The following is a 27,220-nucleotide window of genomic DNA, read 5'->3' as shown; positions in this document are numbered from 1 at the left end:
GTTTACATTATTTCAATATCTGTCTCCTTCTTAAAGATTTTCTTAAATTATTTTAAATAATAGGTTATTGTGACAATTCACAAACCTTTTCTTACTTTCCACCAGTTATGCTAACAATTAAAGTGGGTCCGTAGACCCCAACTATTACAACATTACTAATTTGTCACAGTTACATGTTGCACTCTGATGGAGGATGATGTAGAATGGTGATGTGGTGACTGGCAAGAGAAGAGATTTTGGATGCTTTTAAAGAAGTTGGCACTGAAGCATTGATACTGAAACATTTTGAGATTAACAAACTCACATGGATTTGGGGAAGTCTCTTCTTCAAAATCATTGTTCAGTTCCCAAAACGCTGCCTAAAACACAAGAAACTGCCTTAAACAAAGGCTCAGACTAGAAAAAAAAAGCTGGCAGTTTTTTGGTTTTGAATAGTTTCACAAAGGTTTATGGGAACATATCAGTAAAGGAAGAAACAGACGATGAAACTATGTTACAGAAAACATTAAACAAACATAAACTAATACAATTAAACTGTGAAAGTACTCATTAAGCACTATACCCTGTATTACTCCTTGAGTTGTCCCATTAACTTCAAAAGGAGCATTTGCAAAGTAGGATACTACCACTCATGTGACAGGAGGATCAGATTCTCACCTTAAATAAATTATTTCCAGGAATGAAGCAATTAGAAGTAAGGAATCAGAAGTAAAATGGCATTGGTTTCGGCTGAGGGATCATCACTATGCTTTTTCACCTCAGATGACCTATGAAATCATGTCAGTTACAAGAAAAAAACGTGATAGAGGCACTCATTTGGCCTGATGTATTCTTTAAAAAACAAGCTCGAAAAGGACAGATTTGTTTGCAGCTGTGTACCTCTGTACTTACGTTGGGCTAACCAGATTGAAAAATACTCCTAGACTAAACACAAATGATAGCTATTCTTTTTATAGATGGATGAGACCTAGCTCTTCAGAATGGAATTTTTTGTATACAGGAATTTTTTGTATACAGTGGGATATACTGTGGGTTATTATAGGGAATATAGTTCCAAGATCATTTTGTCATTTCTCTCATTTTCTTATGTGAGTTTCACAAATATTATTATACACATATAATGTAAGCAAGTCATGAAGGAATATATCCCTTACAGCTAGCTAGAAGTGGGGAGAGACCCTGCGTGTGTCTATGTAAATACAATTTGTTCCTGCTTTGCTTAGATGTGCTAGATATTTAGGAGACGGAGTGGTATTTTGCTCATTGTAATCAATTTAATTTGTGGCCCAGCACCAGCTATGTTTGTATTAAATGCAGGGATAACGAAATAAGGTTACCAATGTTTGTAATTTTGTGGGAATACAGAAAAGTAGGACTGTGTTACATTGTTCCAAATGAAAGCGCTCACAGTTAGCAGAAAGCACCCTGCTAAGCAGGGGCTTACCTCTCATAGAGCTCTGAAAGTCAAGGGGTGAGGGAAGGTTACTTTTGTCCGGAGGCTATGTGGCCTCCCCTGCTTGGACTGGTTTGACATATTTTCCCCAATGTCCAAAGAGCAGAGCTAAACAGGCATTGTTAGGTTACCATTTTTCTCATGGTAATTGGTTGGAGTTGTGTGTCTTCTACCCTACTTGCTATGAGTTGAAATCACTGGGATCTGAAATCACTTGAGAATGATGTGCAGAAGTCACAGCCAAAAGGTGGATGGCACCAGATGGTGGCTCAGCAGGGTTGTGGAGGAGAGATGTGATGAGTGGCCAGCAGATCAGCAGTGGTATAACGAGTGGCCAGTAGGGCGGTGGCGGAGAGGTAAGATAAATGACCAGTAGAGTGGCAGCAGAGAGCAGGAGGATGGTGAGTGGCCAGTGGAGTAAGATGCTTCTTTACCTCCCTCAACTTAGGTTGCAAGGTGAACAGTGCAGATGCACCTCTGAACTCTAGGTCTGCTTTAAGTGTGGTGCAAAGAATGGCTGGGCATGTGAAAGGGACATGTAGATTGCTGGACTTAGAACCTGAGAGGAAAAGTACATTGCCCAACCTACTTGTGGTGGGACTTTTACTCACGGTTTTGTTTATGAACTTTTTGTGTTTTCCCAAATTCATGGCAAGCTAATTCCCTCCCTTTTATTAAATGTTTCTTGTTACTTTCAAACACTGTTCTTGTGAATAGGGAAGCATTGCATCTCAGAGGTGCCCAGGGATGTTGTGTAAATTTCCAAGCTTACTGAGTGGGGACTTAAGCCAGTTTTGTGATGAATGGATGGAGAGGAACCCTGAGAGGAAACCGCATGCTGCTGAGAAAAGCAGCCATTGTGGAGCTCTGTTTAAACAGCTGAGTCAAGGGTAGGGGAGAGACGCTTCATGCACTGCCTCTACCCCCAGCACAATTCCATTGGCTGGCTTCAAACCAATGGGAGCTGCCTATTGTTAACAGGCAGCTTGTGAAACACCCTCTTCCCCTCTGGCTCATAGCTGTTCAAAAACCAAATGACCACTGCAGCCAGTGTGGGGGTGGGGCAGGCAGGGAGGCTGCTTCAGAAGGGTGCTGGCTGGGAGTCAAGCAGGTAAGTCTCCCAACCAGAGCCTGCCTCTGGCACTCCAACTCTTTGCCCCTCTACCGCACATAACCCAAACCTTTTGCCCCCTTATGTTCTCCCAGATCCTGCACCCTAATATCCCCTGTCCCAGGTCACAACTCAAACCCTCTGCCCCCACCTCCTGCAGCCATATCCCCTCCTAGATCCTGCACCCCACTGCCCTTTCCCAGGTCACAACCTCCTCTTGCCCAAGGTCTCAATCCAAACCCTTGCTCTCTAGTCCCCTAACTCAGGTCACAACTGCCTCCTTCATCTAACCCCACACCTCCATTAATATGAAAGAGTGCGACACTTGACCACTTTCCAAATTCTTGGAGTACTCCCCATCAAAAATTATTGCCCACCCTTGGTTTAGAAGCTTTGAAAATATTTCTAGTGAAGAGAAAAGATAACACATTTATCTGGGGAAGTAATATTGATTGGGAAAGCACTTCCCAGGGTGGTACAGACATATCATATTGTGGAACATACATTCTCGAAAAAGTGTGTGTGCTGTTGCAGTAATCTAAATGGTTTCAAAGAGATTAATATTTCTGTGGATGAAGAATGATCAGTATTTTTTTTATTTTTAGGTAAGTGCTGAAAAACCTGTTTTTTCAAGCAACACTAATATTTAGATGAGTTGATCAAAATATTTACCTTGAGAAGTATAACTCAAAAGAATGTGTGATGGGTACCCAGGTCTTGGTTCAAAGAATCCAGGACCCAAGATGTTTAACCAAGAATTGCAGATACTTTATGGGGGTATGTCTACACTACCCCGCTAGTTCGAACTAGCGGGGTAATGTATGCATACCGCACTTGCTAATGAAGCCCGGGATTTGAATTTCCCGGGCTTCATTAGCATAAGCGGGGAGCCGCCATTTTTAAATCCCCGCTGCTTCGAACCCCGTGTAGCGCGGCTACACGGGGCTCGAACTAGGTAGTTCGGACTAGGGTCCTATTCCGAACTACCGTTACTCCTCGTGAAACGGAATAGGCACCCTAGTCCGAACTACCTAGTTCGAGCCCCGTGTAGCCGCGCTACACGGGGTTCGAAGCAGCGGGGATTTAAAAATGGCGGCTCCCCGCTTATGCTAATGAAGCCCGGGAAATTCAAATCCCGGGCTTCATTAGCAAGTGCGGTATGCATACATTACCCCGCTAGTTCGAACTAGCGGGGTAGTGTAGACATACCCTTGGTGTTACCAACATCAGGGACAATACCGCAGTTATGTGAATGCATAATCAGTGGCAGATTAGCCCCGGGGACAACAGGCCCATGCCCAGGCAATTGAGGGGCCCCAGAAAAATGGGCATCCCTATTCCCCAACAAGGTCCACTCTCCCACCACTCCTGCTAGGGACTGGTGTTGGGACACCGGGGCTTGTATCACTCCAGCTGCCCTATACTCCTGCTGTGAAGTGGTGTCTGGGCATTGCCCCACTCCACTCACCAGATGCTCCAGCCATTCCCTGACACAATGTGGTGGTGGTGGAGCAGGGCAAGTCTCTATACCCCAACACTGCTCCCCAGCTGGAGCTCTGGATGGGCAGTTGGAACAGAGCAAGCCCCCACACACTGACCCCATTTTCCCAGCAGGAACACTGGATGAGGATGAGGACTGCAGGTGGAAGAAGGGAAGAGAGGCCCCAATTTACTCTAGCCCAGGGGCCCCAAAAATCCCAAATCCATTTGTGAGTGTAATTTATCCTGATTTTGTAGGGGCCAGCCTATGGTCACTATTTTCTTTCATCATGGTTCCACCTTGCTGCAACTGCAGCCAGTAGGAAGTCATTTGCCTCTGGCAGATTCCCCAGCTTTTTCTCAGCATCTCCCTGACAATCTTCCATAGCCATATGAAAAGGTCATCTGGCTTTTAGCCAGCTAGTCAAAAGGCAGCTCTCTCCCTAAAGATGCTCTTTCCCAGTTGCTTTCTGTGAACCTGTAGCAGACACTGTTCTCTAAAGGACAAATGACTGTCCTTCTGCATGAAGACTTTGGCCTTTTATCTATACAGACACAAATTCGCTTCTATTCAATGTAATCCAACCTGGAGGGCAGGACAAAATGAATTTTAAGGCTGAATTCTAGACTGTAATTATTGGGATAGTCGGGAATGTTACAATGCACATAATTCTAGTTACTTCTGGCTCCCACTTAATAGTGGGGCATCTTTCTCTACTGCTTTGAACTCCCATTCCTTGAATACAACTTTTTAAAGAACTTCAGGTATGTTAAAAACTTCTCTCTCGTGTGTGAATCCTAGGAGTTGATCCATCATAAAAGCGGTAATGATACCTTTAAATTATGATAAAATTCCTTACTAGTAAATGTTTTTGAAAAATATCTCATGATTGTGTTTTTACATGAATTTATGAACATCCTTGAGGATAATGATCAGGATTAATATATTACACTAACTGAATGACAGTGCATTTTGGAGGAAAGATGGGAGGTCTCAGTGTACTGGCAGCTTGGTAGTAAAATTTGAAATCTGGTAAGGATAAACTCCCTTTATAAAAATCAACTATGAGGGTATCCCACTACTTCCTTGTCTGCTTATGCTGCTACACTGTCCCAATAGACGTTTTAAAAAAAGTACTATATATTCAAGTAATAGACTCACATAAAGGCAACCATTTGGGCCACTATGCACTTTATTACATTGATGCATCCTGAGAAGGGAAAGTTGCAGGTGGAACCTATCTAATGAAATCTTTGGTTATAGCCTATACAGGCCATCCTCGTTATAAGTCCAAGAAATGTTCCAAAAAACTTGGACTTATAGCGAAACAACTTAAAGCAGGGAATTTTTTTCTCATGGTGACTTCCATTTGTGCAAATTAGGGCTGCCAAGTGATTTTAAAAAATTAAGCATGATTAATCACACAATTAAAAAATTTAATCACAATTAATCATGCCATTAATCGCATGTGCTGCCCTTTTGGAACACTGTGGCGGCGTTTCAAAGGGGCCGCGCTGCGGAAGTCCGGGATCAGCTGGCCTCAGCTGACCCCAGGCTCAATGCAGCTGCCTCTTTGAAATGCAGCTGCAGCATTTCAAAGGGGCAGCCCCACAGGAGCCAGAGATCAGTTGGAATCCCCTGCTGACCCCAGGCTCTGTGCAGCGCTGCTCCTTTGAAGCACTGGAGTGGAACTTGAAAGAGGCAGTGGAATGCGGACCTGAGGATCAACTGGAGTGCCCAGCTGATCCCCAGCTCCACATTCTGCTGCCCCTTTGAAGTGCCACTTCAAAGGGGCAGCACAGCATTAACACCTGTGATTAATGTGTTAATTTTTTTAACGTGTTAATTGCAGGCGTTAATGCAGATTAATTGACAACCCTAGTGCATATTGGTTTTTTTTCTGTGCATCTTAAGAGTGGGGAATGGGAGAACTTATAACATATTTGTTCCTACAAGCGTCAATGACTTTAGTGCAGAAAGGATATATATATGGGTGACTCATAACAAGGACGTCCTATGGTAACTGTTTGTTTTTAGGTCAATCTGTTAACCTAGAAGCCGGCTGGAAACATGGAAGACTGACTGACTGACACTCTGACGGACAGCCTTGAGTAGCGGGCATAGCTCCCTTAAGTAGCCTGCTGTGACCAGACAGATAAAGGTTACTTAGTCTTACCTTTCCTGCTTCTGGGGTGAAAAGGTGCCAAATGCTCCACGAAGAAGAGGTTTCAACATGGAGTCCTAGTTGTACTTTTACAGATTTCAGTTGGCAACTGAGGGAAACATCTTAAAAAAAGAATTCAACCCAACAATAAAGTTAAGATAGAAGTGATCAGAAAAGATTTATACCCAAATATCTGAAAGAAGATTCAGTCACTTGTAGCAGAAATTCAGTGGCAATCTCCTGAGCTGTTAAAATAATCTGTTTTCTTCAGTTTGTCTTAAAGATCTTGCTGAATCTATTGTCTCTGGCTAAAATTTCAGGACAGAAGATAAAGAAAGAATAAAGCTCTATCAGTAGCATAATACAAAATATGATGAACACATTCATGATTTGTAGTTCCATGTATTTGGAAGTCCATTGGGTTCAATACTCTGGGCTTCAGTGTTGTCAATATACCTGTGACTCCCAGATGTACATCATCTTCCCGTTTAGAATGGATAACATTGTATTTGTGATTTTTCTAGTTTGGAGGAATTTCTTAATTGTTCATTTCTAGACATTCTAATATTTGAGGTTTTTTTTTTAAATTGTAGACATTGCTTTCGTATACTAGCTGGATGCTAGCACATTTTCAATCTTTCTTTTTAATTATTCCTCCCTGCCCCTAAATATATAAAAACTTTGATTATGGGGAAAAAAAACTTTAACAGACGGTTCTTGCAGTATGTTTTCAATTTAACTTTATATATCATATATGAATTTTAAAAAGGACAAAATATTTGTTTTCCTTTTTTGGATCTCACTTTCAGAGTCCTGGAATATGATTAGATCATGAATGAGATTATGGTTTATTATATAAATTACTACACTTTGGAAATAATGCTGCTGGTGAAATCATATGGATTAATAAATGATGAATAGGACCCTTTATTCTATTTTGAATTAATAGACCACTGCAAAAACCTTCAAGAAAATGACAGAAAAGGAGACAAGAACTTCATTAATTGGTTAGTCTGGACATTGACTCTGAGATTAAAGATAATTTTGAATTAGCAAGTAACCAGACAATCTGGTTATCTGCTTCACTATATATTAAATCTGATCTTAAATATTAGTATATAAAATTTCTACTCTTCAGCTAATTTAAAAAACATACTTCTCAGATAAACATTGAGACTCCACACTGAAAGCAATACAGCTCATTGTCCAATGGTGCAAAGAATCAGAAAAATCAGCCTAACGGGGAGATTGAAATTTCCTGTAGAGATGTGAGGATTAGAAGGCTGCAATAACAGCCCAGTGGGGGCCAGCCTATCTGATGTTAAGTGAAAGCAACTATAAGGACATCTGTGCTGCTAGTCAGATGATTTCCCCTCTCTAGGAAGTACAGTAAAACTCCAATAGTCCAGCATCCAATAGTCCGGCACTCCTGATAGTCTGGCATCAAAATGGCAAGAGCCTAGCAAGTGAGCTTCAGCAAAAAATGAGTCACAAGGTAACAGCGGCAGCAGCTGAACTGAGCAAAAAGGGTAAAAAAGGCTTAAAAAAACTAAAACATTACAGTATACTGTATACAGTATGTACAATAAAAAGGGTTAAGAACACTTTATATACAGTATATAATGTATAAAGTGTATATATATAACCACCTTATAGTACCTCCTGATAGTCAGGCATATCTGATAATATGGCACCACCTAGGTCCCATAGGTTCTGGATTATTGGAAGTCTACTGTAAATGGTATCAAATGGGTGCAGTCAGCCAGACATCCTAAGGAAAACTGGTTTAGCAGCTTCAGCCATGAAGGACCTGGATATAGTCTAGAACCTAAAAAAGGTGAAATTATATGTAACCCTTCTGCCAGGTGGAGCCAGCAGCAGCCTCCAGGGTTGTGTTCAGTATCGAGGGGTTCTTCTCCATCCATCCAACAGTGCACTGGCTCAAGTGCCCATCCAGTAACCTGGGAAATTCACACACCACTCCTACTCCACTCACAAGCACAGATCCTTAGCACAGAAAAGAAACTTTTAATAAAAAGGGAAGTAAATAACTTGTCATTAATTGGGAAAACATCAGAGTTCATAAACGAAAACCATGAGTAAAAGTCACATGCCAAATAGGTTTTTTGTCCTTTTCTTCTCAGGTTCTTAAGTCCAGCAATCTAAATGTTCTCTTCACATGCCCCACTCTGCACTCCACTCACAGTCACTGCCCTTGGTCAGGGCAGACCCAGAGTTCAGAGATACATCAGCAGAGTTCACCCCCCATGCTGAGTGAGGGGAGGTAAAAAAGTGTCTTACTTGCTCCTATCCTCCTGTCACTCGCCATCCTTCTGCTCACTGCTGGCCATTTGTCTCACCTCTCTGCTGCCGCCCTGTTGGTTGCTCATTACATCTCTCCGCCACTGCCCTGCTAACCACATGTCCTGCTGCTGCTAGTCTGCTGGGTGCTCATTGCATTGCTCCACCACCACCCTCTTGGCTGATCATATCGTCTTTCTGCCGCCACCCTGTTGGCTCTCAGTCACCATCTGCTGCCATCTACTTCTTGGCTGTGACTTCTGCCTATCAGTCTCAAATGATTTCAGCTCCCAGTGGTTAGCAAACAGGGTAGAGGAAAAATAACTCCAACACAATTAGCATAAGAAAAGAGTCACCTAATGATGCCTATTTTTAGTTCTAATCGTTGAACAATGAAGGGGGTGGGGGTGGGGTAAACAGGTCAAACCTGTTTAGGGATAGGATGCTATCTAAACTTTTAATTTTAAATACTAAATGATTGGCTGGCAGCATGATAGTTTGTATAAGATACAAACGAATAGTCATCTGTTAATGAAGCTTTCAGGTCAGAAGAATATTTTGTATAGTGAACAGAACTTTTAAATAACTTTTCACTGTACTGGACCTATGTGATGACTGGCAGCCAGAGAACTAGAATGTAATAAAGAGAGTGCATAATTCCTTTTTTAGCTTCTTGATAATCAGTGTGGGAAATCAGCAGTGTTTATGATTGATTGGTGAGTCAAATTTCAGTTTTAACTGTGGCGCTGGAACAATTTTTAGGGTGGGGGTGCCGAACCCCTTCTCCCATCTGTGGATCATACCATCCCATGCTGGGCCCACAGTCCAGGGGAAGGACTGTGACTCGACAGCTGCCGAGTCCAGGGGCTGGTGACTAGGACCGTGGGGCCAGTGGTGAGGCAGGCAGCTGGGACCCTGCAGCTGGCGGCAGGGAACGGCGGCAGGGACCTGCAGCAGTGAGAACCAGCAGCAGCAGCATCCTGGGCACAAAGCCTGAGGTGCTGCAGCAGCCCTATTTCCTGCCCCCTGAGTGTTAACCACCATTTTTGGGAGAATCTGCTTGCAGCCTGTCCTGACCTTGGCATTTTTAGTGAGGGTTACCCCAGGCACCATGTGTCTCAGTGTCCACTGTCCATGCCTGAGAATAGCCTGTTTTAGGCAAAAGATGGTTTCCACCCCAAAAAGCTTACTTGCATATCTTCTCTTCTGTAGTCCCAGTTATCCCCTTCAAAAGTTGCATTCAGACTGCCTTTAAACAAAATAGTTTTTCAGAACTGAAGGATCTGTGGACTTGACTCAGTAATAATTCTGATGTTTAACCATTGTTTCTCTCTGTTTCTAAGCAGACTGTTTCTTCAATTAATCTTCAAGTCACTTTTCTTAACACTCCCCTGAGGTAGATAACACAAGTATGTCTACACAGCAGCATTATACTGGATTAAATTATGTTATTCCGAAATAACAAAGAATGCGTCTACACAGCAAGCCATTATTTCAAAATAATGGCAAACTGGAGGACTTCTTACTCGGACTCCTGTAACCCTCATTTAATGAGCAGTAAGGGAAGTCGAAGGAAGAGTGTTCTTCCTGTGTAGACAGCGCCAAAAGCTGACCTACGCAATTGATGTAGCTGAAGTTTCATAGCTTAATTCAACTTTTTGCTGTGTAGACGTGCCCACAGTGAGTACGCTTTATAAAATATGAATGTTTGTAACTACAGGTTGACTTTCTCTAATCCGACACTCTCTGGTCTGGAATGATTTTAGTTAGCGACTAACAGTTGTGGCCAAGTTTCCTGTGGTTCCATAAAGTTTGTTTACAGTCACCAAACTTGACTCTCAGTGTTCCGTGCTGTTATTTAGCTCTAATTTACCCCTAAATGTCTTCTAAGAGCTCAGTAAGCAGTGGAAGTGTTGGTAATACTGCTAGACAACATCAACCTCCCATGGTTCAGCAAATACCCTGGTTCGATCCCAGTCAGGTCCCGAGGGTGCTGAACTAGAGAGTTTCAACCTGTATTTAGTTACTTTTTAGGGCTGCTCATTATGGATTACATCTCTATATGTACATTTCTGTATGCAGTGTTGTAGCCATGTTTTCCTTAGGATATTAGAAAGACAAGGTAAATGAGATAGTATCTTTTACTGGAGTAGCTTCTGTTGGTGAGATCTAAGCTTTCAAGCTTACTATCTAAAGCATGTCTCTCTGACCAGCAAAAGTTGGTCAATCAGAGATATTATCTCATTTGCTTAGTATCTCTATGTCCGTATTTTCATTTTCCCATATCCTCACTTTGGATATTTACTTGTTTGGCTTCATCTGAAGTTCAGTGGAAAACAAACACAATATTTGTCACTCATATATTACCTGCAGTTTGTGATACTTTAACAAAATTTACTAAAATGGTAATTATGGGCAGGTTAAAATCTATGAAGCTATAGCTGTAATTAATTAAATTAGCTCAAGTTTGTTGTTACAGACATGAAACACTAGCATATTATCTACTTTGTCATTTCTAATTTAGATAATTCTTTTTATAGAATTAATCTTGCTGTGTGCTCTACCCTTGCCACTTAATGAGAGCAGAAGGGGAACTGCAGCCCACTGAGTTGCACATCATAAATGGAAGCTTGCGTTAAGCTCTGTAAGACCCATTTTGTTAAAATTAGAAGATTACTTAGTAATACCTTTTAGTCAAAGTAATTCAACAGTATTTTAAAGCACAGGAAAAAATAATTGCTATTACTGACATATTTTGTTTTACAGGTTTTGGGTACAGCGATGCCTGAATCTTACATTGCTCATTATTTACTGATAAGCCTAATGATTTTACTGTTGTGATCAAATACTTTTGGTTTCCATACACAACTAAGGTATCTATCTTTCTACTGGAGAAGCTTCTTTGGTCCTCTTGTTCGGGAGTCCTCAAGACACACCTGCTTTCCTCCCCTTCTGAGCTGAGTTTTCACTTTAAAGCTTCCTCTCCAATTGGCATGGGCTCTGAGCATATGCAGGGATGGGTTATCTGGGAGGGGTATTGCCTTTAATTCCTTCAGAACCACTGAGAGGTTTATACACCCTTCACACTCTCCCATCCCCTTATCTCTTACCCCATATACCTCTCTTCTCCTTGGCTACGTCTAGACTACATCTCTTTTTCGTAAAAGGGATGTAAATTAAGCATATCGCAATTGCTAATGAAGCGGGGATTTAAATCTCCCCTGCTTCATTAGCATAAAAATGGCTGCTGCTTTTTTTTCTGCACGGAGCTTTGCCGGAAAAAAGCGCCAGTCTAGACGCTGATCTTGCGGAAAATAAAGCCTTTTCCGAAAGATCTCTTATCCCTCTAGGGGATATAACCACATATTTTCCCTTTTTAATCTTTAAAAAGAAGGGAGGGTGGGATGGGTTGAAGGTTCTTTCCACACCCGAGATGCCTCAATAAGTTTAGAGCTTCTGGGCCTATCCTGGCTTCCACTTTCATTAAGGGCCTTTTGCACCGTTTGGGAGCATAAATGGAACTAAAAGTGTTCGTACATGGTCCCTGAGAATACTGTTTGCATCGAGGACCTCTATGGCTAGTGCTGGAGTGACATAAAGGTTCTGGTCTGGCTGGACTCTTTGATTTGGGTGTGTGTCAGGGGAGTGACCAGAGCACATCGCACTATAGCAATTCTGTGCTTCTATCGTTCCACAGAGAATACAACATAAGTCAGATCTGTCCCAAAATAGCCCCTGCATACAGGGAACACAAAGGTGGCTTAAATTCACCTTGGACCACTCTACTCTAACCCTTTCCTATGTTATTAACTTTTATAGGCTGCACAATGCTACCTGGCAGAAACTAGGGATGTTAAAATGTGTTTATTTTTGTAAAGATGTAACCACTGAAATTTACAGCAGTTACATGTTTACACATGGGAGAGGAGATGGGGGAATGAAGCTTGTTGGGGAGCCGGCTTTGAAGTCAGCTTCCCGAGCACTGGCTCCTGCCTGCCCTCTTCCCCATGCTGCTGCCTCTGTGGGAGGCAATGTGGGGAAGGGGCAGGTGGCTCTGCAGGATACTATCTCCCACCTGCTCTCACCCCCGGGTGAGGCAGCTTCGCGGGAGCTGTTATGTGTGGGGAGATGGCTTAAAAGCTTGGACACTTTCTCCCGCCTCCACCTCCACCTCTGTTACAGAGGTTGTTGGTAGTGGGCTGCATGAAACCATTAGGCTTAACCAATGAGCCCCAGCTCACATCTTAGCAGAAACAGAGATGTGAATGTGATTTGAATAAGTAGGAAATGGGATACTGATGAATCAGTTGCAGGCTTGACCACATGGAGAATGATGGTGGGCTGATGACGACAGAGAAAGCACGCTGGATAGGATTTTGGAAGGACCATAAGGAGTTTGACTTTTTGGACATTTTAAGCTTAAATTGATTGTGAAACATTCAGGCAGTGTCAGAGACAAGCTGAGATACCAGACTGGATGGAGATGTAAGTAGACAGATTTAAGAATTGTCTACATGGAGATGGCAACTGCTATCCTATGAGTACATGAGATCACCCAAAAAGAAAAAAAAAAGTTGAGGAAAGATAAAAGTAGGAGTGCAAGGCAGAACCCACTTATACCATTACAAAGAATGGGAGAGAAGGATCCAATAAAAGCACGTCTACACAGCAGAGTAAAAGTTGAATTAAGCTAGGCAATTCTAGCTATGTCATTTGCATAGCTGAAGTTGAAATAGCTAAATTTGGCTTTAGGCATGTCTACACAGCAGGAAGTCAAAGGAAGAACATTTTTCCTTCTACTTCCTTACTCCTTGGTTGAGGAAGTAAATGCACGACTGTGCAGGTGGTCTCGGAGAGAAGGCTTTGGTTTCTTCGACCATGGGACTGTGTTCTGGGCACAAGAATTGCTAGGAAGAGATGGGATCCACCTAACCAAGAGAGGAAAGAGCATCTTCACAGGCAGGCTTGCAAACCTAGTGAGGAGGGCTTTAAACTAGGTTCGTTGGAGGACGGTGACCAAAGCCCTGAGGTAAGTGGTGAAGTTGGATACCAGGAAGAAACACAAGGAGGAACGAGCAACAAAGGAGGACCCCTGATTCGAATGAAGAAGGTAGGGCAATCAACTGGTTATCTAAGGTGTTTATACACGAATGCAAGAAGCCTGGGAAACAAACAGGAAGTATTAGAAGCCCTGGCCCAGTCAAAGAACTATGATTTGATTGGAATAATGGAGACTTGGTGGGATGACTCACATGACTGGAGCACTGTAATGGAAGGGTATAAACTGTTCAGGAAGAACAGGTGGGGGAGAAAAGGAGGAGTTGCACTGTATGTAAGAGAGCAGTATGATTACTCAGAGCTCCAGTATATAGAGGGAGAAAAGCCAGTTGAGAGTCTATGACTTAGTTTAGAGGTAGAAGCAACAGGGGTGATGTTGTGGTTAGTGTCTGCTATAGACCACCGGATCAGGTGGATGAGGTAGATGAGGCTTTCTTCAGACAATCGAGAGAAGCTTCCAGATCACAGGCCCTGCTTCTCATGGGGGACTTTAATCACCTTGACATCTGTTGGGAGACCAATACAGCAGTACACAGGCAATCCAGGACATTTTTGGAGAATGTTGGGGATAACTTCTTGGTACAAGTGCTTAAGGAACCGACCAAGGGCCATTCACAGCTTGACCTGCTGCTCACAAACAGGAAGGAAATAGTAGAGGTAGGTGACAACCTGGGAAGCAGTGATCATGAGATGGTAGATTTCAGGATCCTGACCAAAGGAAGAAAGGAGATTAGCAAAATACACACCCTGGACTTCAGAAAAGCAGACTTTGACTACCTCAGAGAACTAATGGGCAGGATTCCCAGGGATGCTTACATGAAGGGGAAAGGAATCCAGGAGAGCTGGCAGTATTTTAAAGAAGCCTTATTGAAGGCACAGGAAGGAAACCATCCCAATGCACAGAAAGAAAAGCAAATATGGTTGGTGACCAGATTGGCTTACTGGGAACGTTCTTGGTGAGCTTAAAAAAAAGGAAGCTTACAAGAAGTGGACACTTGGATAGATGAGTAGGGAGGAATATAAATATATTGCTCAAGAATGCAGGGGAGTTATCAGGAAGGTGAAAGCACAATATGAATTGCAGCTAGCAAGCGATGTGAAGGGTAACAAGAAAGGTTTCTACACGCATGTTAGCAATAAGAGCGATCAGAGAGGGTGTGGGGCCCTTACTGGATGAAGGAGGTAACCTAAGGTATGTCTACACTAGCCCCCTAGTTCAAACTAGGGAGGCTAATGAGGGCGACCGAAATTGCAAATGAAGTGCGGGATTTAAATATCCCGCACTTCATTAGCATGTTCCCGGCCGGTCGCCATTTTAGAAATTGACTAGCCCAAAGTAACTGCCCGCGTCTACACGCGGCAGTGAAACGGGATTCCAAATTAAAGCTCTAAATCGAATTAGCTGTTATTCCTCCTGGAATGAGGTTTAACAGCTAATTTGATTTAGGGCTTTAATTCAAAGGGATGGAGGTGGACAGCCGTTGGTGGGGAAAGAACAGGTTAGGAACTATTTAGAAAAGCTAAACGCACAGAAATACATGGGTCCAGATTTAATGCATCCGAGGGGACTGAAGGAGTTGGCAAATGTCATTGCAGAGCCTTTGGCCATTCTTTGAAAACTCATGGAGATCGGGAGAGATCCCGGATGATTGGAAAAAGTCAAATGTAGTGCCCATCTTTAAAAAAGGGCAGAAGGATAATCCAGGGAACTACAGAGCAGTCAGCCTTACCTCAGTGCCGGGAAAAATCATGGAAGGGATCCTTAAGGAATCCATTTTGAAGCACTTGGAAGAGGGGAAAGTGATTAGGAATAGTCAACATGGATTCACGAAGGGAAAGTCAACAACGGAGTTTGTCAACAACTGTATCAACAACTTGTAATGAGCTTAGCAGTGAAAAAGAGAATGAAGATTGGAAATTTGCAAGAGAGCTTGGATCAAGGAATTTATTTTGTGGATAGGGCAGATCACAACTTGCTTGTAGTGAGTGTGAAAGGAGCTAGATAATATTGAAAGGTTAAGGCAGGAGGAGGCTACAACAGGGCTATGCCAGTTTAATAGGCTGAAAGGAATGGGAGGTTCGTGATAAATGGAGGGAGAAAAGAACAAGCAAGAAATCTCAGTTTTGGTCATGGGTAAAAGAGAAAAGAATATAAAAGGTGGGAAAAGAGCAAGGAAAGAGATCACAGTGCATCTTGCTGATCTTTTCCTTGAAAAATCTTGGTAAGATCTTACATGGGGAGAAACAAGAGTAAATGGGTCTGAGGAAGAAGTTGAAGGTGGTAAATAAAATAGGAAACAGCTGCCATGGACATGGCAATCAATTTGAGTGGAGAAACAGGTCTGTTTGGCCAGTAATATGACAAAACAAATGGAGAATTTGTCTGGAAATGGGTGACAGCAGAGGGATCACGTGTGGATTACCTGTTGTGTTCCCTCCCACTGGAGCATCTGGTATTGGCCACTGTCGGCAGACAGGATATTGGGCTAGGTGGACTGTTGGTATGACCCAGTATGGCTGTTCTTATGAGAAAAGAACAAACCTACTCAAGAAATACTTTGTATTCTGTTATATTACATTTTCAATAAGTTTCTGTAAGCTTCATGTACTAAATATATTTTCTATATAGTTTTATAACTCACTTTGGAATTTGCTGCCTCTTAAAATTTTATTTTAGCTGTCAAGTCAATACAGTGGCTTTGCTATATTTTGCCACACCCATAGGTTGAGAAGTAAACACCTGAGTCACCAAAAAAGACTGATAATTGACCAGAATGTTTTGTGCTATTCAGATTGCAATTTCCTCAGTACAAGGACTATTATCACCTTCTGTTTTGTACTGAATTGAGCATACTATCAATACTGAACAAATATTGTAATGACAATCAGCTGCAGGGAAGCTTTAGAATTACTGAAGCTTAACTGTACAGCTTTGCAGTTATAGAGTTCCATGTGTTTGTTGATTCTTGCTGTCTGATTTGCATAAACACTAAACTATTCTCTTAGCAATTACACAGCATAATTACTCTTAGCATATTAATATATGCACTATCGTTAATTATATCTATCAGCAAACCCAAACAGAAAGATTTGCAGAATCCTGTGTTGGTTTTAATAACCCCAGAACAAATATGCAGATGGGGTTACCAATTGTTTTAATCCTTACACTCTGGCAAGCTCCTGTAAGCAACACCAAAGACACTGCCTCAGTTTCTCACTCCTTGTGGCTGAAGTAGAGAACTCTAAAATGAACAGTGCTGGGGAAACCTAAAAGCAAGAAAAATATGTTTCTCTTTAATTCATTTCTCTTTTGGAGGCCCATGCTTCCCTGGAAACCAATGAGAACTGTGCAGGTGATTTCAATGGGAGCAAGATTGGGTCCTTTTCTTTCACTGCAAGTAAGCAGGGTTTTTATTTTAGCACAGACTTGTATATAATTTGCTTTTTAGTTAGAGACTGCTGCCACTGGCTGAGTTTTGACAAACTGTATTATTACTTGGGGGAAAAGAACCTTGCTGATCTGAATTACTTTAATCAATTACTTTAGTCAATCCTATGCATTGCTGCACACTGAGCTACCCCTATTTGTCATCCTTGCCTATCAATTGGCCTTCTCTTCAAATGAATATGTAGAAGGGAGAAGAAAAAATAGGCAGTTAGAACTGTTAATTGCTTGAGTTTATTGTGATTAAGTCAAGAGAAATAACTTGATTTTAAAAAAAATATAGCAATTAGTCACCATTTTCATCACATTGTTAAACAAGAATACCAGCTGGAATATATTATAAATATCTGATGCCTTTCTATACTTTCAAACATTCATTTCAATTACAACACAATACAAAGTGAATAGTGCTCACTTTATATTATTTTGTATTTAAGATATTTGCCCTGTAAAAAGATAAAGAAATAGTATTTTTCAATTCACTTCATACAACTACTATAGTGCAGTTCCTTCATCATGAAAGTGGTTTGCAAATGTAGAATTTTCTAGTTACATAACTACACTCAAAAACAAAACAAGGTCAATCTTAAAAAAACGTACAAGTCCACTCAGTCAGTCCTAACTTCTTGTTAGCAATTGGCTAAGACAAAGTTTCACATTTATGGGGGATAATGCTGCCTGCTTATTTACAATGCCACCTGAAAGTGAGAACAGAGATTCTTTGAAGGCAATGTTGCAAGGTAAATTTACATGCCAGACTTGCTAAATATTTATATGCCTCTTCATACTTCAGCCACCCTATCAGATGACATGTTAATATTTTATTTTAGAGTGCAGTTATGTAAAACAATAGTGCAATTTAGTGGAATTAATGGAATAGTGGAATTATTTTTGCAATAAAGACACTGCACTACAGTACTTGTATGAGATGAACTGAAAAATACAATTATCTTTTTACAGTGCAAATAAAAATATAGAATGAGCACTGTACATTATGCAATTGAAATCTCTGCAAATGTAAACATAAATAAACACCAGTAGAATACATGGATCATGTAACAGTATGACAAACCGCCAATAATTATTTCTTTTAAATCTCACACTTAACCATGACAGGATTTCATTGTTTCACAGCCCTTAACGAAAGGGCACAATTGTGCCTGAACAGCAAGACGGAGTAGCGCTTTAGCAGCCCGTATCGCTTGCAATAATTTTGTTTTTCCTTTAAAAATGTAAAGCCACAACGGCTGATTGCGCCTCTGACACCCCGAACGAAACAGGGGAAATCATGGGCTGAGGGGAGAGCACGAGCCACCCTCCTTCCCCCGCACCACAGGACTCAGAGCAGGCCCAGGCCCCACCAGCACCCCGCTCCTGCCTCCCTGCGGCGGCTGCTCACGCTGCTGTGGAGCTACGGGCGGTGCCCGGACGCGAGCAGCGCCGGGGCCTGTCGGAAGGTCTGGGGCCGGGTCATTGTCCTTGCTGGCGGCGTCCAGCTGCGTGCGGGGCGGGCTGTTCCTAGCGGGAGGCGGCTCTCGGGGCATGTCCGCGGGCCTGACCTTCCCAACATGGCGGCGCAGGCGGCTCCCTCACGTAGGCCGCCGCCGGAGCCTCCCCCCGCGGGGCGTGGAGAGCAGGGGCCGGGCTGCTGGGTGGCTGGCTCTGCGACCGCGGCGGCAGCGGCCGGGGGCGGCGGACTGTGGCAGACGTTTGCCTGGCCCGCGGCGGCCGCACCGGGGCAGAAGCATCGTCGCACCCTGCAGCGGCAGCCTCGGGGCGCGCTGCTGGCTCGGCCTCCATCTGCCCCGCCAGGAGAAGCCGCCGCTGCCGGGCAGGGGGATCTGGAAAGCCCCGGCCGCCCCCGCACCTGTCCCCGGGGCCGCAGCGGGTTGGTGGGTGTCGCCGGCGCTGATCACCTGGGCTCCCGCCTTCCTTCGGCCGAGCGGAGCCGCGCTCGGCGCGCTGCAGACGGGCAGGGCAGGGCCGGGCGGCTGCGGGCTGCGGCGCCGAGCGGGTTCGCCGGGGACTCGCGGCTGCGGTGCGGGGAGCCGCGGCGGCAGGATGAACCCCAATGTCACCTACGCCAGTCGCAAGCGGCGGAAGCCGGTGCAGAAAATGTAAGAGACGAGCTTGGGCGGAGCAGGGGCGGCGGGGGGAAGCTCCTGGCCCTAGCGGGGCTGTCAGTGGCTCACCCAAACCGGCCCCTGGCTGCGCCCCCTGCAGCGGCTCCCCGCTCCCCCAGCGCCGTGTGGGAGTCTGCAGCCCGCTGCGCTGCGCGTGGGCCTCGGGAGCTGGGGGATTGCAGCACCGCAGGCAGGGGTTACCCGGGGGCCGTTTGCTGCAGTGCCTGGTGCGCTTTTGCGGGGCTTTTTTCCCCTCTCGGCGGCTTTGGGGCCCCCTTGCCACAACGCTGGGCGTAGGCGTGACTAGTCGTGGGGCTCCGGGAGGTCCCCTTTTCAGCCTCCTCCCCCAACAGGGAAGTCTGTAGCTAGTTACGTTCAGAGTCCTGTTGTGAACAGGCACCGATGACCCAGTTGTGTAAGGATGGTGATTAAAAGGGAGAATGAGGACTTGGGTGCGGGGGAGGGGAGGAAGGAAGGAAGAAGAAATGACTTTAGGTTCAATGTGGCTGGGTTACCTGACCTAGACTAGGAAGCATTTAAGGTGGCTGTCCCTAGCGATGGCTACCCGAGCTCCCACCAGTTCAACTAGTTGTGAAAACGTAATTAAACGACACATGCAGTTTTAAAAAAAAGTCCTGTTGGTCACAGTGATGGAGCAATTTCTTGTTTTGCTTAGCTGCGCTGCGGCGAGTGTATGTGTAGTTGTGTTGGGTGCACGGCTGCCCCTTCTCGTCCCCACTTGGATATGTGTGTAGGTTACAAGTCACTGCTGCAGTGTATTTGTCTGGTACTTTCTGGTGTCCTTTCTGGTGATCTGAGAAAGTGGGTCTGGCCCACGAAAGCTCATCATCTAATAAACCATCTTGTTAGTCTTTAAAGTGTTACATAGTCCTGTATTTTGTCTGGTACTGTGACTTTTAACTAATCACTTACACTCTGTATGAAGTCTTATACTTTAGATCCACTACCTGCCACCCCCTAAAATGTAATATATCTAGAGTGATGGTTTCTGAAAGTGGATGTCTCTGACAAGGTGCTTGGGACATGACAATAGATCATGTGTAATCATGTCATCCTGTTTTGGGAATATTTAAATAGTTTTTTCCTAAAGTTTTTTTATTTTGCCATTATAATTTATATTCATTTAATGCCAAGCAAACATAAAAATCAGAAACTATTGCCGCATCTTAAAAAAAATAAAATTATTATTTGGTTGCCTGAGTAAAGCTAGTTTTATTACACAAGTATAGACAGGATTGGGCCCAAGGCTGTACCTGATTCACTAGCAGATTCCTTTAATCTGAAATTAATTTTAAAGGAAATTGTTAACTTTCACATTTATCTACTACATAAAGATGCATAAATTAACCACAAATTTATGAAGTAATCTACTGAGCTGATGAGGGGGAAAAGACAACTACTTCTAACATACTTGAGTAAGCAAATTCCTTTATATCATTCAGCTCCCTGTTTTGGATCAGTTGAATGCATATTCAACCACAGCAGCTGCTATTGAAATATTTCTATACATGGATATTTTGCTTTAAGTGAAATTCTGTTATGTTTGTGGAGTGAATTAATCAGTGAAAAGCAATGTATATGATGATTTCTACCAAAACTCTGCAGAAGTGTCAGTAAATTACTTAATGTAAATGCGGCTAGTCACTTCCAAGCTAAAATATAGAAGTTATAGAACTGTTAAGCAATATAAATCTATAATTTAGAGGGAAATAGTTGCCCTATTTCAAGATATACAAGTATATAGGAAATACTTACCCTGTTTCAAGATATAGAAGTATATAGGAAATACTTACTTTTCCTACAGTTATGCGCAAGCGCAGTAGCACCTGCCCTACTGCAAATAACTTTCCAGCTCTGTTTACATACTTTCTTGACTAATCCTTTAAAGCACACACAAATCTTGATTTAAGGATCTGTTGTATAGCTATTCGCTCTTTTTGACCAGAGGTCTTAATGCTTTGTTTGCTAATAAATTCTAATCAGATCTGAAAACTGTTTCTACAGTATTTTTATACCTTCATATAAAAATGTCTGATCCTAAAGTTGCTTAGTATTTTATATTCTTTATTCTAATTTGCAACACTTACCATATTTGAATCTGAAGACTCTTTGTTATGTAAATCAACATATGAGTGGAAATTAAATAAAAAAAAATTAGTCTTGAGGTGTCTTTGTCATAAAAGAGCTCCCTTTTTTAGGACTAAAAGGGAAAATAAACCTTTTTAAATATTAAATATTTTTGTTTTTAATCTAGTCATAATTTTGTATTGGCTTATAACGTGTTTAAAAAACAGTTATATGTATTATTTACTATCCAGATGGATTGACAAATAACTTATGTAAGATTATTTTGTTTGTTCAATCTACCTTTACTTATTTATTTCCCTTTCTTTGTTTAATTTTATACTGCCTTTTTATCTATATTCTGATAGCAGCTGTGGGCAACACTGTATCTGCAGGCCTGAGGGTTCTTATTTGCCCAGTTAAAAACTGATCAAAGTTCATACTCTTGGCCAAAAAAAGGGGGGGGGGGGGCGGAGACAGTAACAGCAGATTATCAAAGCTGACCTTTAAAAAGGTTATAAAGCTTGTTCATTATTATGAAAAAATCCAACTTGCCTCTGATTCTCCTCAAATTAAGATGCAGAACACTTGTGGGATAACAGCCTTGAAGTCAGCTTTTCTTCCAGGCAAATGTCAAACTTCTTAAAAAATGGTTTTAAATAAGAGCTGATGTACTTATATGTTGTCAGGTAATGTAACTTTTTTTTAACATTTTTTCTTACAAGGAAAAGATTAAATTTTTGTTGAATTATGTGTTTGTGATTTACTTGCCATTTCCAAAACTCCGAGTGGAGGATGACTGATGCATTGTCTGTATGCAGACAACCCGTTTGTGTGTGAACAACTTATTTCTTACTTGTTTCATGATGTAATGTTCACAAGAAAGTTTAAATGGGAAAAAAAATATTTTTTCCGGTGGAAAATTATTTAAAATTGTGGTACTGATTTGTAGCCATTCAAGGGAAAAAAAACACTATAATCTACCTTCTATAGGATGGAGCCCCACAGAAAATCTTGAGCTATTACCTAGTCAATATAGAGTACTGGAACACAATCCTTTCTTTAGAGAGCTTCTCTATCACTATAATATGTGTAAAAAGAAAAGATACTGACAGTGTTTTTGGAGAAATACTATAGTTAGTTTAAATGTAGGAATATCCATGCCTTTTTTAAAGCAGAATAATGCATGGTAAATAAAGTGTGATTTCATCACATTCACCCAACTAAATTTTGCTATGTATTATGGCGCATACATAGTTTCTTAGAACCTTTTCTTCTTTTATATTTATTTTTCTCTTTGTAATTCTTTCTGTTTTATTGATTGAATGATTTGGACTCTCTCATGTGGCCATTTTCCTGTGGGTGTTTACGAAGGTTTACCAAGGCTTTGGTAATGGCCCATGGATAGTTGTTGTGTTTTTTAATTTTTCAGATATATATTCTCAAGTTTTCTGGGCTTTTATTAGTCACTGGAATCTCCTATGTAACAAGCCATAGAGTTCATTTATTGCCAGACAGCATGGAATGCAAGAGCCACAAAAGTTAGTTTTGTTAAAAATGGATCATTACGTGAATTTAATCCTTGTCCCCTTATGTATGAATAAATACATACTTAATCCTTATGTCTTTAGATAAAAATATTTTGCATGTATTATACTTTAACTTTTTTTGTTGAAATAAAATATGCAGTAAACACTAAGTGGGCAAGTGGCGATGTTGTGGTAGTGCAAGGAGGCCAATCAGTTTAATTGTTATATATGCGCAAACCAAAATACCAGCAAAAGCTAATTTCATGGGTTTCAGATATTCATTTTGCACTGAGAAATATAAGTGATTGGCTTTGTCCAATTCTTACTGATATGGGTTCTTCATATACATTGTACCCCAAAATATTTATTTGGTTGTCTTGGTGACCCTTCAGGCTAGGATTAATATATGGTGGTGCAGAAGCATCTTAGTGATACTTTTCCTGTCATTGCTTTTTCTTCATGGATAGATAGGACTTTTCAGGGTCATTCTGGTACCATTCATTATTTCTAATTCCTCTTAATACAAAGAGTTACTATATAGTCTTTCTTTTTAGAAACAATGCACATTCATTAATAATTTCAGTCAATAGCATTATACTTGAAAGTTTAAATTTCATATTTATGTACGCTGCTTCTTTCAGAGAGACATTACAAATAAAATACGTGTAGCATATTTAGATTTTCTAAGCATAGTGAAGACACAGTAGGTCAGGAAGCTTAAAAAAAGTCTTCCTTTGTGCACAATCATGGCATATGATTTTTAAAAGCTACCCTGTCTGTTGGATTTAGCACAAAACTTCCATTGTCAGTACTCTAGCAGACTCCCCTTGTACTCTGTTGTAGGCAGTCTTCAAATCAAAATGAACTGTTAAAGTTGCCAACTGCGTGGGTGGGCATTGATACATAGGCCCTAGCGGAGGACAAGAGGTTACGACTTTGATTCTCAAACTTTTGTACAGGCAGTCCCCAGGTTACATCAATCCGACTTACGTCGGATCCCTAGTTACAAACGGGGGGGGGGGGGCAGCTAGTGCAGGGTGCCTCCCCCACTGTCGCCACCTCTGGCGGCGCGGGAGGCGCTTCCCCCCCCAGCAGACCAGGGAGACGCGGAGCTAGCACCCCCCCCCCAGCAGACCAGGGAGACGCGGAGCGGCTTTTGTCGCCGCGGAGGATGCGGATCTGCTGGGGGGAACAAGACACCAGCCAAAAGGGGGTACCCCAGAGCGGAAAAATTAATTTCCTAGGGAACAGCAGGAGCAGCAGGCAGTGAGACCCATTGTGTTACAGTCCCCACCTTGGGAGCAACAGCTCTTTCCCTCTTCAGCACTAAAGTTGCAAGTATCTTGTTAGTGTCATGTGAAATTAACAAGTCCCTTCCTGCCTGGCAGAGGTGAAGCTGAAAAATTACCCAGTGGTGTGGGTGGGCAAGAATGGGGAGGAGCAGGACAGAAGGGAAGAGGGGATAAGCCCCAACTCCACACCCTGGCTGGAGCGGAGCAGGGTAAGCCCCGAGGGGATGGGTCTGGTTGCAAAATAGGTGAGTAGACAATGAGGACCCACCTGTGGCTAAACTCCTGTTCCCAACACAGAATTTTTCTTTAAAATTAATCCTGTGGATAAATTCAAACACACAATTCACAGGAAGGGATTTCCATTTTCTGCTCAGTAGAATACAACAGCTTTGATTGTATCAATATTTCACTGTGCTCTCCAATGACTATTGATTACACTTAATACCCATTTCACTGAACTATCTGTAGCAAATTCTATTTGGAACAGTAATATGCATTGAATAAACTTTTTTTAGTTATAAAAAACAAAGATTCTGACTATTAAGTGAATAACTGGGATCTTTCAGGTACCCCAAAAGGAAGATTTGTATATAGCTTGAAACACTGAAACTTATGATCAATTTTTAATTAAAATATCAACCAAAAAAACCTTCATATCAAAACAGTATGTGTTTTTCTTAGAATAAGGAAGTTGTATGAGAATCAGGGTCTTTTCCACCTAACTCCAGCTCCCCGTCCTCCCCCAAAATATGTACCAGTTCCGACTTACATACAAATTCAACTTAAGAACAAACCTACAGTCCCTATCTTGTACGTAACCCGGGGACTGCCTGTATTGATAATCCCTTTCACACATCGAGCCTCTGAGTATAACTGGCCCTCCTTATACATTTAAAATAGAGGTGTCAGTGTGGAGTTGACTATATGATTAACTCATAAACCTAGCCTTATCAGTTAATCTTTTTGACTACACACATTCCTGCTGCTGCCTCTGGATCATAGGCGATGATGAGGTGGGGGGAAGGCTCCCCAAGAACACTGGATTCACCTGCTGGCCCCATGTTCCTCACAGCTTTTCAAAGTGGCAGTGCTGAGTGGAGCCCTGGCTCAGCTGGGGACTCCCCCACTGAGCCCAGGTGCCGTACAGAGCTGCCTCCCCAGATGATCTATGTGGCGCTGCTGCTTTGAAATGCTGAGTGCAGCCTGGGGGCACCCCAACTGGCTCCAGGCTGTACGCAGTGTTTCAAAGTGGCAGCACTGCATGAAGCCTGGTGTCTGGCCCCAGGCTCCACACAGCACTGCTGCATTGAAGCTCCACCTCTTCTCCTTCCCCACCCCCCTTGCTGCCTTTTTCTGATAGAGGCAGCAAGGAGGAGGGGGGAGCGACTAGTCGACAAGCCTGTTGACTATCGGATACTCAACTGGTTGTTCATATCCCTAATACTCAATTTAAAATACTTTACAAATATAACTCTGTTGTCAATGCTTTAGGTGAAGTTGGTTTGAAAGTTGACAGGTGAAAGGTTTGCCTCATCTTCATATGAAAAGGGTCCCCTGTCTATGAGGATATCCATCCTTTCATCCTCTGCTCCTATCCCACACATTAGAATCTGAATACATTAATAATGTTGAATATGGTGTGTGTTGGGGGGAGGGAGGGGGAGGAGAATAAAAATAAATCATGCTTAGAGTTTTTAGTTCCGCTGAGTAGTGTGGTATTATTAGAGAATGGTGAACATGCATCACTTTTGGCAATAGACAAAAGCGTGTGATGTGAATAAACATTTTTGAGAAAAAAATGTACTATGGCTTTCCATATATAGGATAATAGGGAAACATCATCCTATTTTAATTTGGAAGAGGCCATGCATTTTATGTCCATTTCAATGCTGTTTATTCACATTCCTCAATATGCCTGTCTTGGTTTCATTTGTAAGATAAAATGGTACATGACACACTTTACACACATCCTAAATTGTCTGAACTAAGTACAGATACATGATAAATAATACTCCAATGTTTGTAACATTAAGGGTGGGTTTAAAAATATCTGCAGCATGTTCTATGCCAGTGTTGTTAATCTCATCCAGGATTCCCTAGTTTTAGAGGAGTAAAATAGTTGAGTATTCTTGTCAAGGATCCCAGTTTTCCATGTTGGGGGAAAAAACCAAAACTAAAAATAAAAATAATTGTTTTTGCTATTTAAAACAAAATGCTGAAGTTCAGTTTCCTTACTGAACACAGTGTCTTACTGATATACAGTAGAACCCCATTTAGCCAAGACCCAGTTGTCCGGCTCTCTGTATAAACTGAACCACCAGCAACCCAGGCTTGACAGTAGTTGGGGCTCCAGTGGTCAGCCCTGGGCTGCTGGAGCTTAGAGCCCTCCTTCCCCCCCACCCCCCAAAAAGGGGGATAGAAAGCTCTTTGCCAATTCTCCTGCTTATCCCAAAATTTAGTTTCCCATCTGGCCCCAGTCACAATTAGATCAAATAAACAGGGTACATTTTAAGATGCATTGGAAAAATTAACCACAAGAGGGGGAGGTTGTGCACACTGAATAAGTGAAATTGGCACTTTCAGTAAAATGCAGCTAATATTCCTTTTTCACAAAAACGAAAAAGTATTCTTTGTAAAAAGGCAAATTCTGAGGGGGGTTTTCCCATTGCAAACAGATTTTTAGGATCCCTGCTAATAAATATTCACTTATCTTTAGTTGCTCAGCAACTGGCTTTATTCAGAACAGTATTTTAATTTACTTTGACATTTAAATCAGGAAAGTATATTTTGAAACCTACTTAGGCCTCATGGTACAAATTAAGGCTACAGCCGTTTGTATTTGGTTTTAATAGATACATAAGTAAATCTAAACTCACACATAGTAAAATATGGGATTAAAGACTGATATAGAAGAACAGTGAAAAACAGTTAAAATATTACTTTATGACCACCATTTTTCTTTGAAACTCTGACTGCACTTGCCTATCTCACAAGTACTGAAATATTGAAGGATTTTGGTTCAGTTGTGATAGGGTATGTCTACACTACAACATTAATTCGAACTAACTTAATTCGAATTAGTTAATTAACTTAATTCGGATCCAGACTAAAAAACTAGTTTGAATTAGCGTTTTGCTAATTCGAACTAGCATGTCCACATTAAGTGGACCCTGAACCGG

At 42.1% G+C, this 27,220-nt stretch overlaps 1 protein-coding gene across 1 annotated transcript in view; it reads left to right on the top strand.

The window, feature by feature from the left end:
• Nucleotides 1–18,663: 18,663 nt before the first annotated feature.
• AHR (aryl hydrocarbon receptor) overlaps nt 18,664–27,220 on the top strand; it is a 100,838-nt gene continuing 92,281 nt past the window's right edge. The window contains exon 1 of the mRNA XM_075922259.2: nt 18,664–19,129. Coding sequence (XP_075778374.1) covers nt 19,074–19,129 — 56 coding nt within the window. The 5' untranslated portion in view covers nt 18,664–19,073. The remainder of the gene's footprint in view (nt 19,130–27,220) is intronic.

This window comes from Pelodiscus sinensis, chromosome 2, assembly GCF_052426305.1.
Source record: "Pelodiscus sinensis isolate ZL-2025 chromosome 2, ASM5242630v1, whole genome shotgun sequence".
NCBI lineage: Eukaryota > Metazoa > Chordata > Testudines > Trionychidae > Pelodiscus > Pelodiscus sinensis.
Note: the sequence above shows the minus strand (reverse complement) of the source record. Positions and strands in the feature narration are given on the sequence as shown.